We start from the raw sequence: 17989 nt of genomic DNA on the forward strand, positions 1-17989 counted from the left end.
AGAAGAGCGCCGAGCATTTCTAGTTTTATGCATTAGTGCAGCATTTCCTCTGCGTGTAGCTGGGATATCCATTATTTTTACCCGAACACTGAATGGCGCTCCTCGCTTTACTTACGTAGACCTAAATAGAGAAATCACATTGAAGCAGAAAGCACAGCTTCACTTCTGAGTCTCCCATGGATTAAGTTTAAAAGGTGTCCATTATTTTGGAGGTAACACGATGCCAGGCAGAGAGCAGTTCCTGAATGGACCTGGGCTATCAGTAGCCTATCGTTAGCTTTAGATAAATGTTAAATCATCAAACAGCCACTCTGGGACGCATACAGCAGTAAAACCAGGTGATGATGATGGAGCTTGGCTCGGGTTGCCAGGTCAGGGCCAGTGCCCGCCAACATGATGCAATAATAGGGAGGTTTTTGAAATGGCTTATTTTCCAGAAACCAAAACATTTTCTTATTGCCATAAAGCAGCTGGATGTTTTTTTTTTTTTAGCGCTTGGACTGTTTCTAGAAGCTGTAGAGACTCAAATGAAAGTATTAAAACGTGCAAACAGTGAATTTTGGTTAATAGGTCCCATTTAAAAATATATTTTCAAATTTACAGCACAGCTGAATTCATGGTACATAACGCATATTTACACTAGTCCTGCCATCTTATCAACTGGTTTGTTTTACAGGGAAGCACCACCTCTTCTTCCCACAGGGGGGCTGAACTGCCTGCTCAGAAACCCCGAGCAGGCAACTCAAATTTAAGACAATTACGCAAAAAGTGAATTTATTGATATTGACTAAACTGTGTTTTTTTCATATATATATATATATATATATATATATATATATATATATATATATATATATATATATATATATATATATATATTCTTTCTTTTTGGGTTTATATTAGGTTGTATTTCATGTCTTTTCTAAATGAAGTTTAGTTTTTTTATTCTGGTGCTTGCAGTGACACATTGCAGCCTGTAGAGGTCCTCGTTCTCCTCTTCTCTGGACCTCCTGCTGATTCTCCACCTCTCTGACCCTCAGATTCCTCCTGATCACCTCCACCTGCCTCAGATCCACCTCAGGGCTCCTCCTGCACACTCAGTTAGGCTTTTCTAGGATTTTTGTGTTTAGGGCTTCCTGCACCGCAGCATGTTTAGTTCCTCTGGTTTTAAATGTGATTAAAGGTTTATTTCTGTTTCACTTTATAACATTAGCTGTAGAAGCATTCTGCTGTGGTGGTTTTAGAAGTTCAGTTTGAGGAGAACGAGTCGTACGGCAGCATTTAATGAGAATAAAGGCGTCCTCTGTGTGACTGCGACGTCTCCAGTGTTACAGTGAAACAAAGTCTTTCTGTCCTCCCAGTCCTTCACTGTAAAACACTGCAGCCATCCTCTCTGATGCACGCGTTAAAATCTCTGTTTAACTTCATTTTCATCTCACACCCAACAACTGCCTCCATTTAGACTGAATCAAATTTAACTCTGCAGGAGAAACTCCCAATCAGGCCATATTTGTCTAATTAAATCAGTTTAATAACAGGAACATGTTTATAGAGCCAGACGGGTTGATAATATTAATCCTGTCCATGTAGATTCATCTAACACCTTTTTATTAAGCAGCATTAAACCTATCCTCTGCTGTCTGTCTCATTCTGCTCTAAAATGTGTCGACCGTCAGAACAACAACGGGGTCGTCATCGTGCGTCCCAGCAGACAAACAGACGCAGTGTGTGTGGCCCCTCCCTCAGTGACCCCCAAACCTCCGTCACAGAGTCCCACTGTTCAGCGTTCAGACCAACATGCGGCCAAAACACTCGCTGGTTCACAGGATGGCTGCAGCGCCGCATCCATCGCCTCTGGCCTTCATCACCCTCCTCTTCATCCTGCCAGGTGAGAGCCGCACACACATGGCCTTTGCTCCGGGGTTCGTTAGCAGCTCGTTGATTAATGAGCTCCTCTGAATCTGGTTCTCATCTCAGCTTCTGGTTCCTTCATGTTCATTTGAGCGCCGCCTTCATGAAGCCTTATTAATACAGGAAGCTCTGTTCTCTGTGCCTCAGCAGCAGTTTTATTGGTATTTTCTGTATTACGGCTAAATATTGGATCCTGAATTTAACGCACACGATTGGTTGTGGCTCCTTTTGCATGAATTGTTGCATTAATTTGGCCTCTGGCTCGTCTCTGGGCTCAAATAGTTTCAAAAGGTAGAAAAAACATCAACAGGAGGATGATGATGATGATGAAAAGTTTTGGATTTTTAAAAGACAAATTCACACTGCAAAAATACAACTAAAAAATAGAAATTTGTTCTTGAAATTAGAGTATTTGTCCTTGATCTGAGCAGGTAAATAAGATTTTTTCCCAATGGAATAAGATATTTGCACTTAGAATAGGAACAATTCATCTCCATGGTTTTATTTTAAGTGCAGGATGTCTAATTATCTCATTGTAGGGGTAAAGATACTCATTCCATTGGCAAATAGTCTTATTTACTTGCTCAAATCAAAGGCAAATACATTCATTTCAAGAAAATTTACTTATTTTTAGTTCTCTTTCTGCAGTGCATAAACCTGTAACCAGGCAGTTTACTCAGAAAATAGAGCAGAAACAAGAGAAAACTCTAAATCCTAAAGAAGAGTCCAGAAAGTTTCCTATAAATCATCACATTTCCGTCTGGACGGCTAATGGAGACGAGATCGGTGAATCCAGGTTCCCTCATTACTGCAGAAACATAAAACCTGATAAACTGAGGAACATTAGTCTGATCTTGTCTGTTTATTCTCTCTCATTCTGAAGGCGGCCCGCTGACGTCCGTCTCCTGTTTCAAGGTGACGGAGGGGGGCGTGGCCTCTCTGTCCTGTCAGTACTCGGTGAAGCGCTTCGGTCTGAGTCGGGTCTGCTGGGGTCGAAGCTGCGGGACGTTCTGGTGCAGCAACATCCTGGTGCAGACGGACAAGACCGGCGTCGTCTCCAAGGTCAGCCGTCTTCATTCAGGCCTAATTCAGACTAAAGACCAACAAACCGCCATCTGGCTTCTTCTAGTGCTTCATACCGCCCTACAAACACCGGCCTGATGCATGCTGCCCCCTGCTGGCCCCTGCTGGCCCATCAGAGATGATCTAAATTACAAATGCGTTCATCTAACTGTAAATTACGTCAAAATCATTAAAAAGAGGCAGAAATAAGATGATTTTCAGTCTTGATGACTAAGATGTTAATTTACATGTTACTGCAAATTTGCAGAATCCAGTTAAAGTTCTTTGCTGCGTTTGATAGAATTAGTTTCAGATGTATTATTATTTATAGTCCCAGCATTTCATTTCTTCATTTATTTTGCTGACAGCTCAAATTAAGCTTCTCACTAATTTCCAGACCAAAGAAACTGTTTCAGAACGAGCAAAGATCTGCCGCGACATACGGAGGATTTATGAAGATGCACCAAAAACATAGCAGGACTGATCCAGGGGTACTTTCTATTTTAAAGAAAAGAGTTAATAGCAGCAGTAACTGAAGTTCCTGAGAGCCAAAACACGAAACAAACAGAATACATTTATAAGGAGCGTTTCCATGTTTACACTGAAAAACAAACTACTTTAGAACATAATATTCCTTCATTTACCCCAGAGTAGAAAAATTCTGACTCAGCATTAAACTGAGGCAAAAACAAACACTGCAGAATGAGGAACTAAGAATAAGCTTTTATTATTATTATTATTATTATTATTATTATTATTATTATTATTATTATTATTATTATCAGCGACATCTTTGCCAGCTGAATTAAAGGTTTAAAGCATTTTCTTGTCCACTGCTTTGCGATACAGGAAAGTGACACTTAAATTCTACACTCTCTCTAAATCAGGGCTCAACTGCCTTTTATTTAATGTCCCTTTTTTTTAAAAATTACTAATTTTAAAAATAATAACTTTTGCTCTTTATTAGAAAAAACTGAATGTTGCAGCAGCATCAAAGATATTCAGAGATTTGTCCTGATATTGTTTGAAATTTCAACCTGAAACCTCATAAAGTTTTAAGATTAGTCTTAAAAGTAGACGGGGTGTCTGCCTCACGGACCAAAACTGGGAGTTGGTTCCACAGGAGAGGAGCCTGATAGCTAAAGGATCTGCCTCCCATTCTACTTTTAGAGACTCTAGGAACCACCAGCAGACCTGCAGTCTGAGAGCGAAGTGCTCTGTTAGGAACATACGGGGTAATCAGAGCTCTGATATATGATTATGTTAAGTCTCAAACATCAAACTTTATTTTACAGATTTAAAATGAATAGATTTATATTTGATAGTTAAAATATTATTTGGAATTCTATCAAACTCCATTTCTGGAAAATGGGATTAAAAACAAATTAACTGTAGCTGGGAAACAGTTCTGCATGATAAAACGTGTTTCATTTATCATGTAGAGAACATAGAAAACCTGCTGGGAGTCTGAGGACCTCCCCCAGGGATGAAGTAACATCGGACCTCTGTTCAGAGCCGCAGCTACGTTCTCAGGAGACAAGCTCCGTCCAGACAGACGGCAGAACGTGTTTCAGGCTGGTGAAGGGTTAAAGGTCGCTGACTGCCATGGAAAGTGTGAGTGGTTGACCTTCAGAGGAGAAAACTGGAGTTCTGGAGAGACGTATTGGTCCATCCAGGTGTCGTCCTCTCCTGGGAGCTCTGTGGACACCCAGCAGGACTCAGACCTCCGTCTCTATGGACCCACAGTGTCAGAGCTGGACTGTCCTGCCTGCAGTCGGTCCGTCTCCTGCTGGAAACGTTAGAATTAAAGATTCAGCCGGAAGAGATTTAGATTCATCTGGAAAAAGTGAAACAATTATTGTCTTCAACTTAATAAGTTATTAAATAGAAACTATGGACCAAGCAGTCTGACGTTTCTGCTTCAGATGTTTCCTTTGTGTTTCTGTCAAGAGAAAATACTAATAAAGTTTTATATTAACTATATTTCGTATTAAGTTAGTAAGCTGAACCCGACCTTGATGCTGCAGGCTGACGACAGATACCGTCTTACGGGGGACGTCCTGGACGGACAGATGGACCTGGACATCGTGAACGTGAGGCGGACGGACAGCGGGCCGTACTGCTGCCGGGTCGACGTTGACGGCCTGTTTAACGACAAGAAGGTGATCATGAACCTACGAGTGGTCAAAGGTGAGCTGAACTAGTCATTTATTATTCTGACAGTTAACCACCTAATGGAATAAAAGGCTGGTTCACACGGCCAGAATTTACAATAGACGGATTTTAAAGCCTGGGAGACGCCACACGTAACGATTAACAGGTTTGCTGGTACAGTGCGTGGTTTCCGGCTACGCTTTCTGATAGCTCAGAAACAGCAGCTCAGGAGAAAGAGAGGAAGAGGAATCTGCCTTTGAATAAACGACTGTTGGTGTTCTGAAGTCACAGCGTCGCAATAGACATGCGTCCTGACCTGGAGTCATTTTATTAATAAACTTTAAACCCTTTCGTTCATTTATTCTCCTCGTTTATTGTGGGTGGTGTTCCACCACCAAACTGCAGATTAGACTCTGAAAAGCAGACGTGGAGAAAAACGCCCAGACTGTCATCATCGGTCTTTAACAGGACAAACCTCTCCAGTTAACTTCCAAAACACAGACGGCATCCTAGGCGTCCAACTGGGAATGAAAACAAACTCTGATCACCGTCTGCTTCATATCCTCACGAGGAGGAAATTAAAGCGCTACTGACTGGAGGGTTTTCAGGCCGATGGATCTGCCGCTGGTCAGATGTTGGGTTTGGCGACTGGAGCGGCTCTGTTTCACCCACTGAGCTATATAACACACTGGAGTGCTGATTTTGCCGAAAAACTGAAGTCACTGGCCGCCATCTTGCTCCTCCCTACTCTCACAGAATCCCACAGGATTTGGTTGCAACAACAAGCAGTTTTCTGGCTGAGTGAAAACGTTTCACAGGTAATTCTACAGTCAGTGGATGTACTAACACTATCAACTACTAGGAAATTAGGTGCTGACATATTTTACATGTTATTCATATTAAATATATATATAAGTATGTGTATATGTATATATGTAAACATATATGTAAATATATGTTTTTGTATATTGTTATTTATATATATATATATATATATATATATATATATATATATATATATATATATATATATATATATATATATATATATATATATATATAAATAAAATGCTAAATATTTCAACACATGACTTTCTCAGTACTTGATAGTTTTAGAACATAACATAAAACTATATGGCATTAGACATTTTAAAAGTCTTAAGCCCCCCCTGAACATGAGAAAATCCTCGTTATTCGATGCTGTAGAGCACATATTCCCTAGTTACTGGGGGGAAATAGGGAGTACCAATATGGCGGCTGGTGGCTTCACAGCGACTCGTTCTAACAGCAGCTATTAGCACTCCAGTGGATAATATAGATCAGTGGTTTCATCTAGCAGACCTGCTCTGGATCCCACTCTGTAATGTAGTGAGACCCTTCGGTCAAAGGGGAGGAACGTCTACAACGATTCACTCTTCCACGTTTACACAAAAACAGACAGAATGCAGAATAAAAAGCACTGAATTAGAGCAATTTGCGTCTTAGTGCCTCCCACTGAGCTGTTTTGGTGGTTTTCCAGTGAATTAAACGTGATGCAAAACACAGACGTGTACATTTCAGCCTCGTTACAGCCAAGTGTGAATTATTTGCAAACACACGGATGTTTTTGTCTCTCTCTCAGCTCCATCCACCAATCCTCCTCGCTCCACTACAACCACAGCAGTGACGACCGACAGAGTGACGGAGCTGAGGCCCACTGAGCTCCCCACAGAGCCCACCACCACAGGTCAGTGGATCCCTGCAGAACGAGGCGCAGCAGATCCAGCCAGCGGCTCTTCTCCTGGTTCTGGGCATCCACAGTGTCTCTTGTCTCCTTGCAGTAAACTGGAGGACGCTGCTGTCGTCTCAGCTGGACCTTCTGAGGAGGAACTCCACTCTGCTGCGCTCTGATGCCATCACTGTGAGGATCCACAGCATGTCTCCTTAAAGTGTGACTCGCCTCCACGTAAAAGCATAACCCCACCCAGAATAATTTAAATAAAGCCACCAAAGTGGGCGGTTCCCAGAGACCCTGAGGGGCGGACCTAATGATTTTAAACCAGAACGCAGGGTGCGGAGGACAAAACCATGAAACGTTTGAACAAAGAGGAAAATTCAGCTGCAATAGTCACCGTTCAGCCCTAAGAGGGATATTAAAGTAGTTCCCTTAGGTCCAGTTTATTCAGCTTTTTTCCAAACAATGTTGATTTTGGGGCGAGTTACACTTTAAATATTGTGCAGCTGTATGCACCTCTTTAACTAATTTACGTCTTTAATGAGGTTCTGCAGAAGCTTTGGTGTTTACCACAGTTTTAAAGAGTAGTAATGGTGTTTTCCTTTAATAATGCTAAATCTTGCATTAATAATATGATTTGCAATGAATAACTAAAAAGTGTTAATGTGTTTTTACTCTCAGAGCGAGCAGATATGTGATCAGATTGTTTCCATCCCCAGAACAAAATAACAAAAAGTACTCTTGATGAGTCGTAAATAATAATAATACGGGTTTAACTAAATCTAATAACCCTCATTGTGAGTAGATTTACAAACCTGAGGTGTGACGGCAGTCATGTTCTGTCTTTCAGGTGGAGGATCCTCTGCCTTCACTCTCTCTGCAGATCAACGCTCCGGTCCTCTCGCTCTCACTCAGCATTTTGCTGGTCATTGCTGCAGTTTTCCTCTTCCTGGCCTTCAAACGTACGTCAGAAATATTTTGTACATCTGATTTTACACTCTTAAATGTACTATTAGAAAAAGATCAAAAACCATTTGGTCATGATAAAACAAGGTTATAAACACCAAGCGTCCATCCTGATAGTGTATTAACGATCCTTTTTCAGCCTAAATAAAACCCCTTCAACGGGCGCGATGAGCAGACATTAACAGATTAACTACCAGCAGTAATGCAGAACTATCAGAAAGCCAGATGGCATCTAATAAAACAGTTTTAAATAATGCCGGACCGAGCCTGACCCTCTGAAATGTCTCGCAGTAAAGCAACAGCTCAGCGTGATCAAAGACGAAACGTTATTATTAAATAAACCGATCTACAGCAGCTTTAAGAGCCTCATATCAGAACTTTACGGAGAATCAATTGTCCGTTCATAAACGGAAACAGGGACACAGGATCAAGGTAAAAAACAATCAGTCAATCTATTTATAATGTTGTTTGTACTTAAGACAGTAGAGCCTAAGAAGAGCTTTGCTGTCACTATTATCACAGTATTAATAAGGATGTTTACTCACGTCATCAACTCTGCATCACATCTGAGCCTCGGCAGCTTTAGCGTCTGATTCAGTGAACGCCAACGTTCAGACTGGATTCACACAGACTTTCCAGGCTTGTTCCTCATGGAATCATAGATTTTCCACTGGATCTTGGACCTTTCTTCATTGTTTCACCGCCAGATGCTAATAGCCGTTAGCCGCTTCCTAACGACCTCGCCGTTAAACGCGTAACACTACAGAAGCCAGGGAGTGTCATAAATGTCACAATGTAAACATGTCCGCCATGTATTAGCTACTGCTAATAGCTAACAGCTACGGTCATCAATTTAAATGGTTTTTAGCTCTGTTCCCAAAACCGCTTATTTTTTTCTAAAGTTGCTTGTAAATTCTGTGAGTTGCCGTTTTTTGGGCTCGTTTCTGAACGTGCCGTCACTTATTTGGACTCTAAAATTACTATAAACAAGTTTATTTTAATACTCATGGTGTCTGCGCTACAGACACCGTGAGTATTAAAATAAAAATTATTAAAATAAAACTATAACTGAAACAGCTTTGAAAGGAATAAAGTCCTGCTCCCCACAAAGGGAAGTAAATCTATTCTCTAGTTTGTGTTTTTACTCTGGTTTTTGATGCAGGTGGCATCTACAGAGGTGCGTTAAAGACAGGATGGTGAGTAAAGTCCTTTAATCACCATTTTATTTTATCACTAATTATTATTTTGTTTCTCTTGTGTTGAGATGATTATTCATAATTTTAACCCTCCCTCCCCAGTTTGTCCTCAGATGAACCTCCTCACATCATCTATGAGATCCGGATGAGAAGACCTGTGCAGGAGAACATCTATACGCTGGACTAGAACGTTCTGCAGGCCTCAAAAACATCCCCGTCTTTACAAAAACAGTCCAGCCTGTGTTTTTTGTTTTCTGTGGTCTTTTACAGTGGCTTTAGATAAGGGGTCTAGAAGGGGGGTGGGGGGGCTCTCCAGAGCATGGCTGATTACTGTGACGCTGTTGGTAGGAAAAAGGAAACGTTTCCTGTTTGCTGGTTTATATAAAGCTCTGTGTTTGTCTTTTTGTGCTGAATTTTAAACTGTAATTCAGGATATTTTTGTTTCATCTTTTTAAACTGAGACTGGAAGGATTATTCATACTGCTTTAAAGGTTACTGCATTTTTTGGACTATAAGGCAAACCTAAAAAACCTAAAATCCTTACATTTTCTCATAAATTGATGGTGCTCCTTTTCTATGATCACCGCTGTGCTTACTGACTAATTTTATGAGGTAAGATGCGCTAATAAATCTGATAAAATGTGTAAATACGACTTTGGTTAACAACGAAGCCGCTCCGCTCAGTGGATATTAGGAGCATTACGGTACAGTGTGTCACTACCTGATAGGACCCCTGAGCTGTCTACCAGACTGCCTGACTGTAATGTCTAAACCAGAAGTGCATTCAGCCTCGAGTACGCACTAGCAACAATAAATCTAGTCAGTTAATTCAATGTAAAACTTTATTTTGACCTTATGTTAGAAACAGAGGAGGAGGAAACACACCGGCCATGTTGCAAAGCAAAGCAGCATACGCTCATCCTACGCTAGCTTAGCTTTTCATTTTATTTTAAATGTACACCAGAAGCATAACGCTACGCAACGCCTAAATTAGATTGAAGTTCTACTTTCAGACGTGTCTATGCTCCTGTTTGGCAGGAAATAAACGGGAAAACATCCTGTGTCAAAGTTCACTTCCAGAAGTATCACAAAATAAGAGTCGTTGAAAATAAAGCACCATTGATGATGTAGCTGTGACAAGCTAACAAACTAAAATATGCGATTTCTAATCGGAGATCAAAACATAGAATATATTACAAATAATTTAATACCTTACCCATATGTTTCTGATAATTTGTCCTCCTTTAATTTAACCCATGACGAAAGTCAGAGAATCACGCAGCTGCGTACTTTGCAGCGTCTGGTGTAAATTTACGTTTTTAAAAACACATCTGTAAACTACATTGCCAGATTTGGTTTGATTAATGAAAACTGGGGACTTCTCTGATTTTAAGCTAGAATCTGTGCCTGGGGGTTGGTTTGTTTTGTCAAAGCTGAAACGCCACGGGGGGGTGGGGGGTGAAGGTGCGTTCAGCAAAGCTCTGCTACGTCGGGACAGCAGCAGGCGGGGTAAATACCTCTTGTTGTGCTAAATGTTTTTACTCCATCATGATGCTGAATCAGGGACATTTCTGGGGACAGGTCATCCAGAACGGGGACTGTCCCCAGAAATCTAATCACCTTACCACAGGGGCGGAGTGATATTATACACCTGGGAAGAATATGTAATGCGCCTTTTAATCCGGTGCGCCTTATAGTCCGGAAAATACGGTATTTGAAATGATAAACGGTATCTGTTGATGCCAGATTTGATCTATTTCTCTATGTCGCCTGTTGCTTAGAAGTTAGCATGTTTGGCACCGTGACACCACACATGACAAATATGTTGAAACAGAAAACAGAATCAAATAAAAACTATATCTGTATCATGTGACCTGCATTGTCTATCGACTCATGTTCACTCTAAACGCGACTCCAGCTAACGTTTCACCTGATTTCTGCTGTTGCTCGCCTGACATTTTGTCAGCAACCTGACGGAAAACAACACGTCATGAAATAGGAGGAGGTTCTATCTGCATGTCTGTGAAACAACATGGCGGATCAGGATTTTACCCAGAGAGCCACGGTGCTGCATGTGATGTGGAGAGCCGGACATTAAACCTTCTGATCACGAGACGATATATTATTACCTACAGCTCTCCAAAAATACCAAAATAACATAAAACAATCGTGACTGTAACTAACTGCAGTCGACATTTAAGGTAAAATAAAAAGTAACCGTATGACTTACTCATGAAGCGGGTCCAGAATCAGCTGCTGCTCGTCTTCTTCCTCCTAAAAATCCGTCCAGGACTCAGAAGATTCCTCTATCTGAGCACGACTCTTCCTCATAATTCCTTCCAAAGCCTCCTGAACGGTACATTTCCTCCTCTGTGCCGTCACGACTGCACATGTTCTCCGACATAAGGAGAAGCAACAAGCCGTACAGTCTCTGGTATGTACGGTAATTACGTCACTGAGACACATCGGACAAAGACGTGCTGAACCTTGTTGGAAAGGCCAGAGTCGCTAGTTTGCAACGATACCAGTCATGGGGGGATGTGGCGGAGGATGTCTGCGCCGTGAAGCAATTTCCTGAGACAGTCAGTAATGTTTGGGGGAGTCGTGACATCCGCCATCAGGACCCTTACAGTGTGACGCTCCGCAGGTCCAGCCGGCAGCTTCTAGCTAGGGCTGGGCGATATGGATTAAAAAATAAATCTCCGATTTTATCATACCAAATCCGATTAATCGATTTCTCCTTTTCGTTTCATAAAAAGAAATTAACAAAATTATTTTAAAACCTTGCTTTTTATGTCAAGCATTTCGTCAGGGAGTTGACCTGAATTCAAAGTGCAACTAAAAACAAGCTGTGAAACAAGATGGCCGCCGTGCCATTATAAACAATGAAAATATAACAAAACATTTGCTGCTAGTGGTTTTACACATTGAGCTAAGAACAGGCTTCACTGCACTTGTGAACTTCAAACTAAGTTAAAAAAAAAAAGTAAATAAGTAAATTAAGTACCTCGTGTTATGGTAAAAAAAAGTTTCCACTTAACAATATTTTGACAATAATTTTGCCTAAACATATATTCAGCACCACATGCTGTTCTCTTCATGGAAACCCAATGAGTGTATTGGCAAAATAAAATCCAGATTTTCCAAAAATTAAATCTTAAAGAATTGTAAATTTGAATTAATCGTTTAAATCGATTTAGCGCCCAGCCCTACTTCTAGCTCCTCCTTTAGGAGGCGCAGTAAGTCCAATGATGCTCCTCCCTCGGACACCAGGACTTTTTGGCGTCTGACGTTGGCGGCCATGTTGGATGTACCCAGGGTTGGGACAGATGCCAGCTGTGGAACTGGGCACTGCCTCTCTTATTACCCCACCAGATGAGGCTGTATCACTGATGCCCTGCTCTGAAAGGCCTACGGTTGTGGGGCCCTCATGGGGAGGATCTGGAACTCCCTCTCTCATCTGTTGCTGTCCTCATCAATGGACTCGGTTGGCTGACCACTGCACTTAACGCCTGGTTGTCTCTGCAGGCCTTTATCCTTCTGGGACGTACGCTCTCTACCCTGGTCCACGCACGCTGAAAGGTCTGGCTGGCTCAGTCTCCACTAACTACGTCCTGTCTTGGACCTGAATGTTTTAAATCATTTTTGTGACTAAACAATGAGTTTTACCGTAATTTCTTAGATACCTTAGATTAAATAACTTTTTTTTGTGAGCCAGTTATGTTAAGTTTAATCACTGAAAGCTAAAGCAGACCGCTTTGTGAATATGAGGATATTAAATGACCATTTATTTTGAAGCAAGGTACTTTATTCTCTTTACAGTCTCCAGTTTCACACAGACTAAAGGATGTCGACACAAACCCCATCAGCTGGTGCCCTATATATATTTATGAGGGAACAAATCTGCAAAATTCCACTTTTTCTGATAATGATTTCTAGTGAAAAAGGCCAAAATCTATACTTGTAAATCTCTATATGTTTACAATTTGCAAAAAAATTAAAAAGTTGAAACCTCCCCGTCGGGGAATCGAACCCCGGTCTCCCGCGTGACAGGCGGGGATACTCACCACTATACTAACGAGGAGTGCCTTGCTCTGCCCTGCCCCCGTCAGGAATTTAACCCCACAGGCAGCTGCCGATAAGCCAGCAGATGAGCAGCCATGTTGGGTTTCCTACAGCTTCCTATGTGGGCCATGCATGCAGCAGTTTCCGTAGTGTAGTGGTTATCACGTTCGCCTAACACGCGAAAGGTCCCCGGTTCGAAACCGGGCGGAAACATGTTTTGTTGTCTTATGTTAGATCAGAGTTTTATCTGAGCGTTTATCTCCAGCCAATGCCTGTGCAGATTCTCAGTTATCAGTCATGGTAACAGCAAACAGGCTAAAACTGGAGGCAACCGGACTTTCAGATCAGAACCTTTAGATCAGAACAAAAGTCTGTCTGCGTCCGATTTAGCCTGTTTTTAGCCTGTTTGCTGTTACTACTGAAGAAAGTGAGGAAGAGGAAAACAGCCAGCAGCTCCTGCCACAAAGCCTTAATCATTATGTGTTTAGAAGTTACTGAGTAACTCAGCTGCTAATGTTTGACTTCTACGGTGTTACACAACAGTAAATGTGCCGAAGAGAAAAATAAAGCTGTTAAAGTCAAATTATAACAGCTCAACTTTCAGTTGTATAGTGAAAAAAAACCATAAAACACTGATCTAACAATAGACGAGAAAAAAAACATGTTTCCGCCCGGTTTCGAACCGGGGACCTTTCGCGTGTGAGGCGAACGTGATAACCACTACACTACGGAAACTGCTGCATGTCTCCCCCCCAGTGGCAGGGTCTTCACCGCGCTGGAGGACCACCGGGTGTTGGCTGGGTTAATGTCCCTACAGACGGGGACAGGCTGAGGACGCAGAGACACAGCAGCGTCAGTGTTTAGTCCCTGAGGTTAGCGGAGACAGCAGGGGACAAATGGAGAGGACGGGTTCTGCTCATAGACATTATATACATATACATGTCTGTGGTTCTGCTGTGAGGAGAACCTCACCGTCTTATCTGCTGTGTTCCTTCCTGGTCTTCAGGTTTCCGTAGTGTAGTGGTTATCACGTTCGCCTAACACGCGAAAGGTCCCCGGTTCGAAACCGGGCGGAAACACGTTTTTTTGTTTCTTTTTTTCGTCAGTAGTGCAAGTGGCTACTACTGACGAAAAAAAGAAGACCCCCCCCCCCCCAATCGCCTCCTAACATCCGCAATGTTGACTCCCTCCACCATTTTAAAAAATCGCCTCAGAACTTGCATGTGTAAACCTGCCAACACTGTATATTTTTTTATTTTGTATCGGTCAGCGCGGTTCCGTTTGGATCAAAATAGCGGACCCGGCTTACTGAGAAAAAGGCAAAGAAGTTTAGGGGTGAAAAAAAAAAAAACGTGTTTCCGCCCGGTTTCGAACCGGGGACCTTTCGCGTGTGAGGCGAACGTGATAACCACTACACTACGGAAACCTGACAAACAAAACAGAAAAACAGCCTGTAACATTTGTGAGAAGCACGTCGGTACCGACGGTTCGGTGGTCCGGTCCAGCGGCTCCAGCGGTACCACTGCGCGGCCAGCGGGACTTTCTCACAGCTTCCGGTTCCCCAACAACGCAGATAAACACTAAAAAGCTCCAAGTCCTCTAAATTACCACTTCCTGCTAACCAAGCAAACATTCAGCTCAAATATAAATTATAAATCTATCCAGCTGCCATGCTTAAATATAAAGTTTGCTCTTCCATTATTTTAATCCTCCCCAGAAAAGTAACTTTTAGGCAGAAAATGCGTGAAGCTAGCTTAGCCTGTGATTCGCCTCCCTACGCGAATTAGCATCTTCTTTTTTTCTTAAATAAGACGTAAAAATATCGTTACATCACGTAATTCTCACCTGTTTGTCCGCCAGTTTTCAGCACAAGGGTCTAAATCTTCAATATTCCAACTTCCCGATAGAAATGCAGGTTTTCCAAGAGAAAATTAATAACCAGACTCTCATAACTTCCTAGACTTTCGCGTTTATTCTCCGGTGATTCGGCGCTGTGTGAGTCCGCACTCCGGACTCTGAGGCCGCGGTCAGTTATTAAGAAAGGTGCCTCCTTACCTCCTTCCTACCCTCAACTCCTCCGTCCTAATGGGAAAATACAATTAAGGTCAAGTAAGATGTGAAGGAAGCAGAACCACGAACAAAACTGAATCTGACCCCATTTAAAGCAAAAACTAGATCCATAAAAAAACTAGCTATACTTAAATATTGAAGCTCTCTACAAATTTAAATGACCTGACATTGTTTTATTTTGGCAGAATGAGAACAATTTATAACAAAATCTAAATATTTAGGTAGTGACACTTTTATTGCTTAAAAGACGTACAGAACACACATTAGCCCAGTTGTAGGGGCAGTAAAATTAAAAATGAAATGGAGGCTTCCAGCTTAAAAAAAAAACTTATTTGAACTGATTTCCCTGACTTCTACTGTGGAAAAAAAAAACTAGTTAGGACTGGTGAAATTGTCCTAGGGGAGAAAAAAATTGTAATACATTTTTTATTAATTTGCTTATTTGTTTATGCTTTTATAAAAAAAAAAACATAAAATATTCAAAACAATTAATTAAACAAGAGTCAAACCAACATATTAGGGCTGTGTTAGTCCATCACAGTATAAAAGCAGCAGAAAAAATAAGTAATAATACAAATGAAGCAACATAGTTATTTTTAAGCACAAACAGCAGTTACAAAGGGTTTAGTAAATTATTTTAAAAAAATGCATGTATTAGTAAGCCGGTTAGAACGTTTGATAGAAACTAGAACTGGACAATATATAAAAAAGCATATCAATAAAAATAAAAATCATATTGATCGATATCGATTTAAAGTGCAGCCCTAACCATTTTATGCTGTATATATATATATATATATATATATATATATATATATATACATATATATATATATAGACACAGCACAAACACTGAATTCAAACTCAACCCTTTATTCAACCAACTTTACCAAAACTGCACGTTTTTAATAAAGAAAAAAGAATAGTGCTCTCTGAACTCTGTGAAGGGGGCGGGGCTTGGTTCCTGGGTCTGTGTTGTGATTGGTTGGGAGGATGCAACAACGTAATATTAACCTAAATTATTGGGTAGAATGAAGAAAAACTGTTATTCTACTGAACTTTCTATTGACCTTCTTTGCTATCATCGATATACGTCTATCGGTCGATATATATTGTTACTGAATTATCGTCCAGCCCTAATAGAAACAGAAACTGCTGTGTGTTTATCCTGGAAGCAGCATCTAGAACCAGAGGCTGGGCAGGTGTGTTGCTGGGGTCACCTGTGTTCAGCCCTGCAGAGACGGAGGACCTGATTGTTCTTCTGTGATTTAGAAACACGTCCACTACTGGACAGACCCTGGGAAATACAACAGAAAAGCCTTCAGCAGTTGAACCAATAGATGCTGTACCTGCATTTCTTTTGTTGTCATGAAGTGTCTCACAACATGAATCGCTACAACAAAACGCTGATCAACAATCATTTAGGCTACGTTCATCCTGCAGGCCTTGATGCTCAATTCTGATTTTTTTGCGTGTCCGTTCACATTTCCAAACATATGCGACTTGTATGTGATCTCCTGTGTGACCTGCATTCATACGCCTTCAGTGTCCCGCATGCGCCGTAGAGGACACTCCTGCAACTGTTTCCGTTGCAGGAGTATAAAATGTAATGCAAGCCTTTGCATGTGTAGATTTATAGTCACAGGTTTGAAAAAATAATATACCAAGCATGTTGATAACTGATTATAAGTTTTTAACTCTAAATGTTAGTTTGATTTTTTTAAGTCAAGGTTCTTTACTGTCATTGGAAACATACAAGTGGAACAAAATTTTAATGCCATTGGCTGCATGCATTTCTTAAAAAAAGAAAAAAAAAAAAAAAGAGCATCTTGGGTAAATTAAGAGTGAATAAACCTGCACTGACTGAACATGTCTGTTTCTTCCCTTATTGTGCTTTTAAACGCTCAGAATAACCTCGTCTTCAGTTTTAGACGTAGACCCAAAATGAATGGGCTGCATGTGAAGGTAAGAGAACACGCTGCTCTGTAATTGGTCAGCACCGTCAGCTGATAAACTGCTCTACCAATCGCATTCCTTTGCTTTTAGCTTCAGACACAAGTCAAACACATGTTGACTTTTAGCAAAGTAACTGATCTGTTGGGTTTAACAGCTGAAGCTGCTCAGACGGTCCAGTCTGACCTGCCATCCGAGTCTGTCTGCTCGTTACATCACACTTCACACACAGTCTGGGCCTCCTGCCAGCAGGAAACTCCTTATAAGGGATTCAGGACATCCGCTGGAGCAGCAGGAAACACCATATTTGGGCTGAAAGCCGTGTTGCTTTTCCTGCAGGGAGCAGGTTGAGCCGGTGATGACATAGTCTGATCCCATTGGCTGTTTGGCTCACACACACACACACACACACACTGTAACACACACACACACACACTGTAACACACACACACACTGTAACACAAACACACATACACACACACACACAGGATTTACTTCTGACATAAAAGCCTACAGATGGAGTTTCTCTGTAATCCGCAGAATATTCCTTTAACTCTCATGTTTTAACCTAAACTCATTTATCTGATACAAACTTTGTTTTTAGGTTTTGTTTCATCAGATTAGTTTTTATTTGACTGAAAGACAAAATAATATATGCAACAAGTGTCTAAACTGACAGATGGAAACAGAGTTTTCTAACTTTCTCAGTTTTGTTCTGATGTTTTTTTCCTCTAAGCTAAATGGTTTAATCATGGCTGAGGGATCAGGGGCTCTAATTGGAGCTTTTTTTCTGTTTAATTATGCTGTTCTGTTGCTTTTTAAACCGAGTGAACTCCAAGTGAAACAGAATAAAGTCTGAAACCAGAAGCAGCGTCAGAATTGAAACAGTTTTTTTTTT

General features: G+C 41.2%; 1 protein-coding gene, 1 long non-coding RNA gene and 5 other non-coding genes across 9 annotated transcripts; 3 read left to right on the top strand and 4 right to left on the bottom strand.

Annotated features, from left to right (window-relative positions):
- Positions 1-1717: 1717 nt before the first annotated feature.
- timd4 (T cell immunoglobulin and mucin domain containing 4) lies at positions 1718-10337 on the top strand. The gene is made up of 8 exons (XM_036142684.1): positions 1718-1888; positions 2795-2973; positions 5001-5163; positions 6749-6853; positions 6948-7027; positions 7692-7803; positions 8970-9003; positions 9106-10337. The coding sequence occupies exons 1-8, from the start codon at positions 1798-1800 to the stop codon at positions 9188-9190; spliced, it is 849 nt and encodes a 282-aa protein (XP_035998577.1). The 5' UTR covers positions 1718-1797; the 3' UTR covers positions 9191-10337.
- Positions 1814-8868, bottom strand: LOC118564489. 3 transcript variants are annotated; one of them, XR_004931878.1, is made up of 4 exons: positions 7657-8345; positions 4988-5117; positions 4601-4759; positions 1814-1881 (listed from the first exon to the last, which is right to left on the bottom strand). It is a non-coding gene; the product is annotated as an uncharacterized LOC118564489 (long non-coding RNA). The 3 variants fall into 3 exon arrangements; XR_004931879.1 differs by lacking the exon at positions 1814-1881 and adding an exon at positions 8353-8868 and having other exon boundaries at positions 4295-4759; positions 7657-7795; XR_004931877.1 differs by lacking the exon at positions 1814-1881 and having other exon boundaries at positions 4295-4759.
- Positions 10338-13015: 2678 nt separating the features above from the next.
- Positions 13016-13087, bottom strand: trnad-guc. Its single transcript has one exon. It is a non-coding gene; the product is annotated as a tRNA-Asp (tRNA).
- A 121-nt stretch (positions 13088-13208) lies between these two features.
- trnav-aac lies at positions 13209-13281 on the top strand. The gene has a single exon. It is a non-coding gene; the product is annotated as a tRNA-Val (tRNA).
- Positions 13282-13730: 449 nt separating this feature from the next.
- On the bottom strand, positions 13731-13803 carry trnav-cac. Its single transcript has one exon. It is a non-coding gene; the product is annotated as a tRNA-Val (tRNA).
- A 271-nt stretch (positions 13804-14074) lies between these two features.
- Positions 14075-14147, top strand: trnav-aac. Its single transcript has one exon. It is a non-coding gene; the product is annotated as a tRNA-Val (tRNA).
- Positions 14148-14421: 274 nt separating this feature from the next.
- On the bottom strand, positions 14422-14494 carry trnav-cac. Its single transcript has one exon. It is a non-coding gene; the product is annotated as a tRNA-Val (tRNA).
- Between the last annotated feature and the right edge of the window lie 3495 nt (positions 14495-17989).

Source organism: Fundulus heteroclitus, chromosome 11 (assembly GCF_011125445.2).
Source record: "Fundulus heteroclitus isolate FHET01 chromosome 11, MU-UCD_Fhet_4.1, whole genome shotgun sequence".
Taxonomy (NCBI): domain Eukaryota; kingdom Metazoa; phylum Chordata; class Actinopteri; order Cyprinodontiformes; family Fundulidae; genus Fundulus; species Fundulus heteroclitus.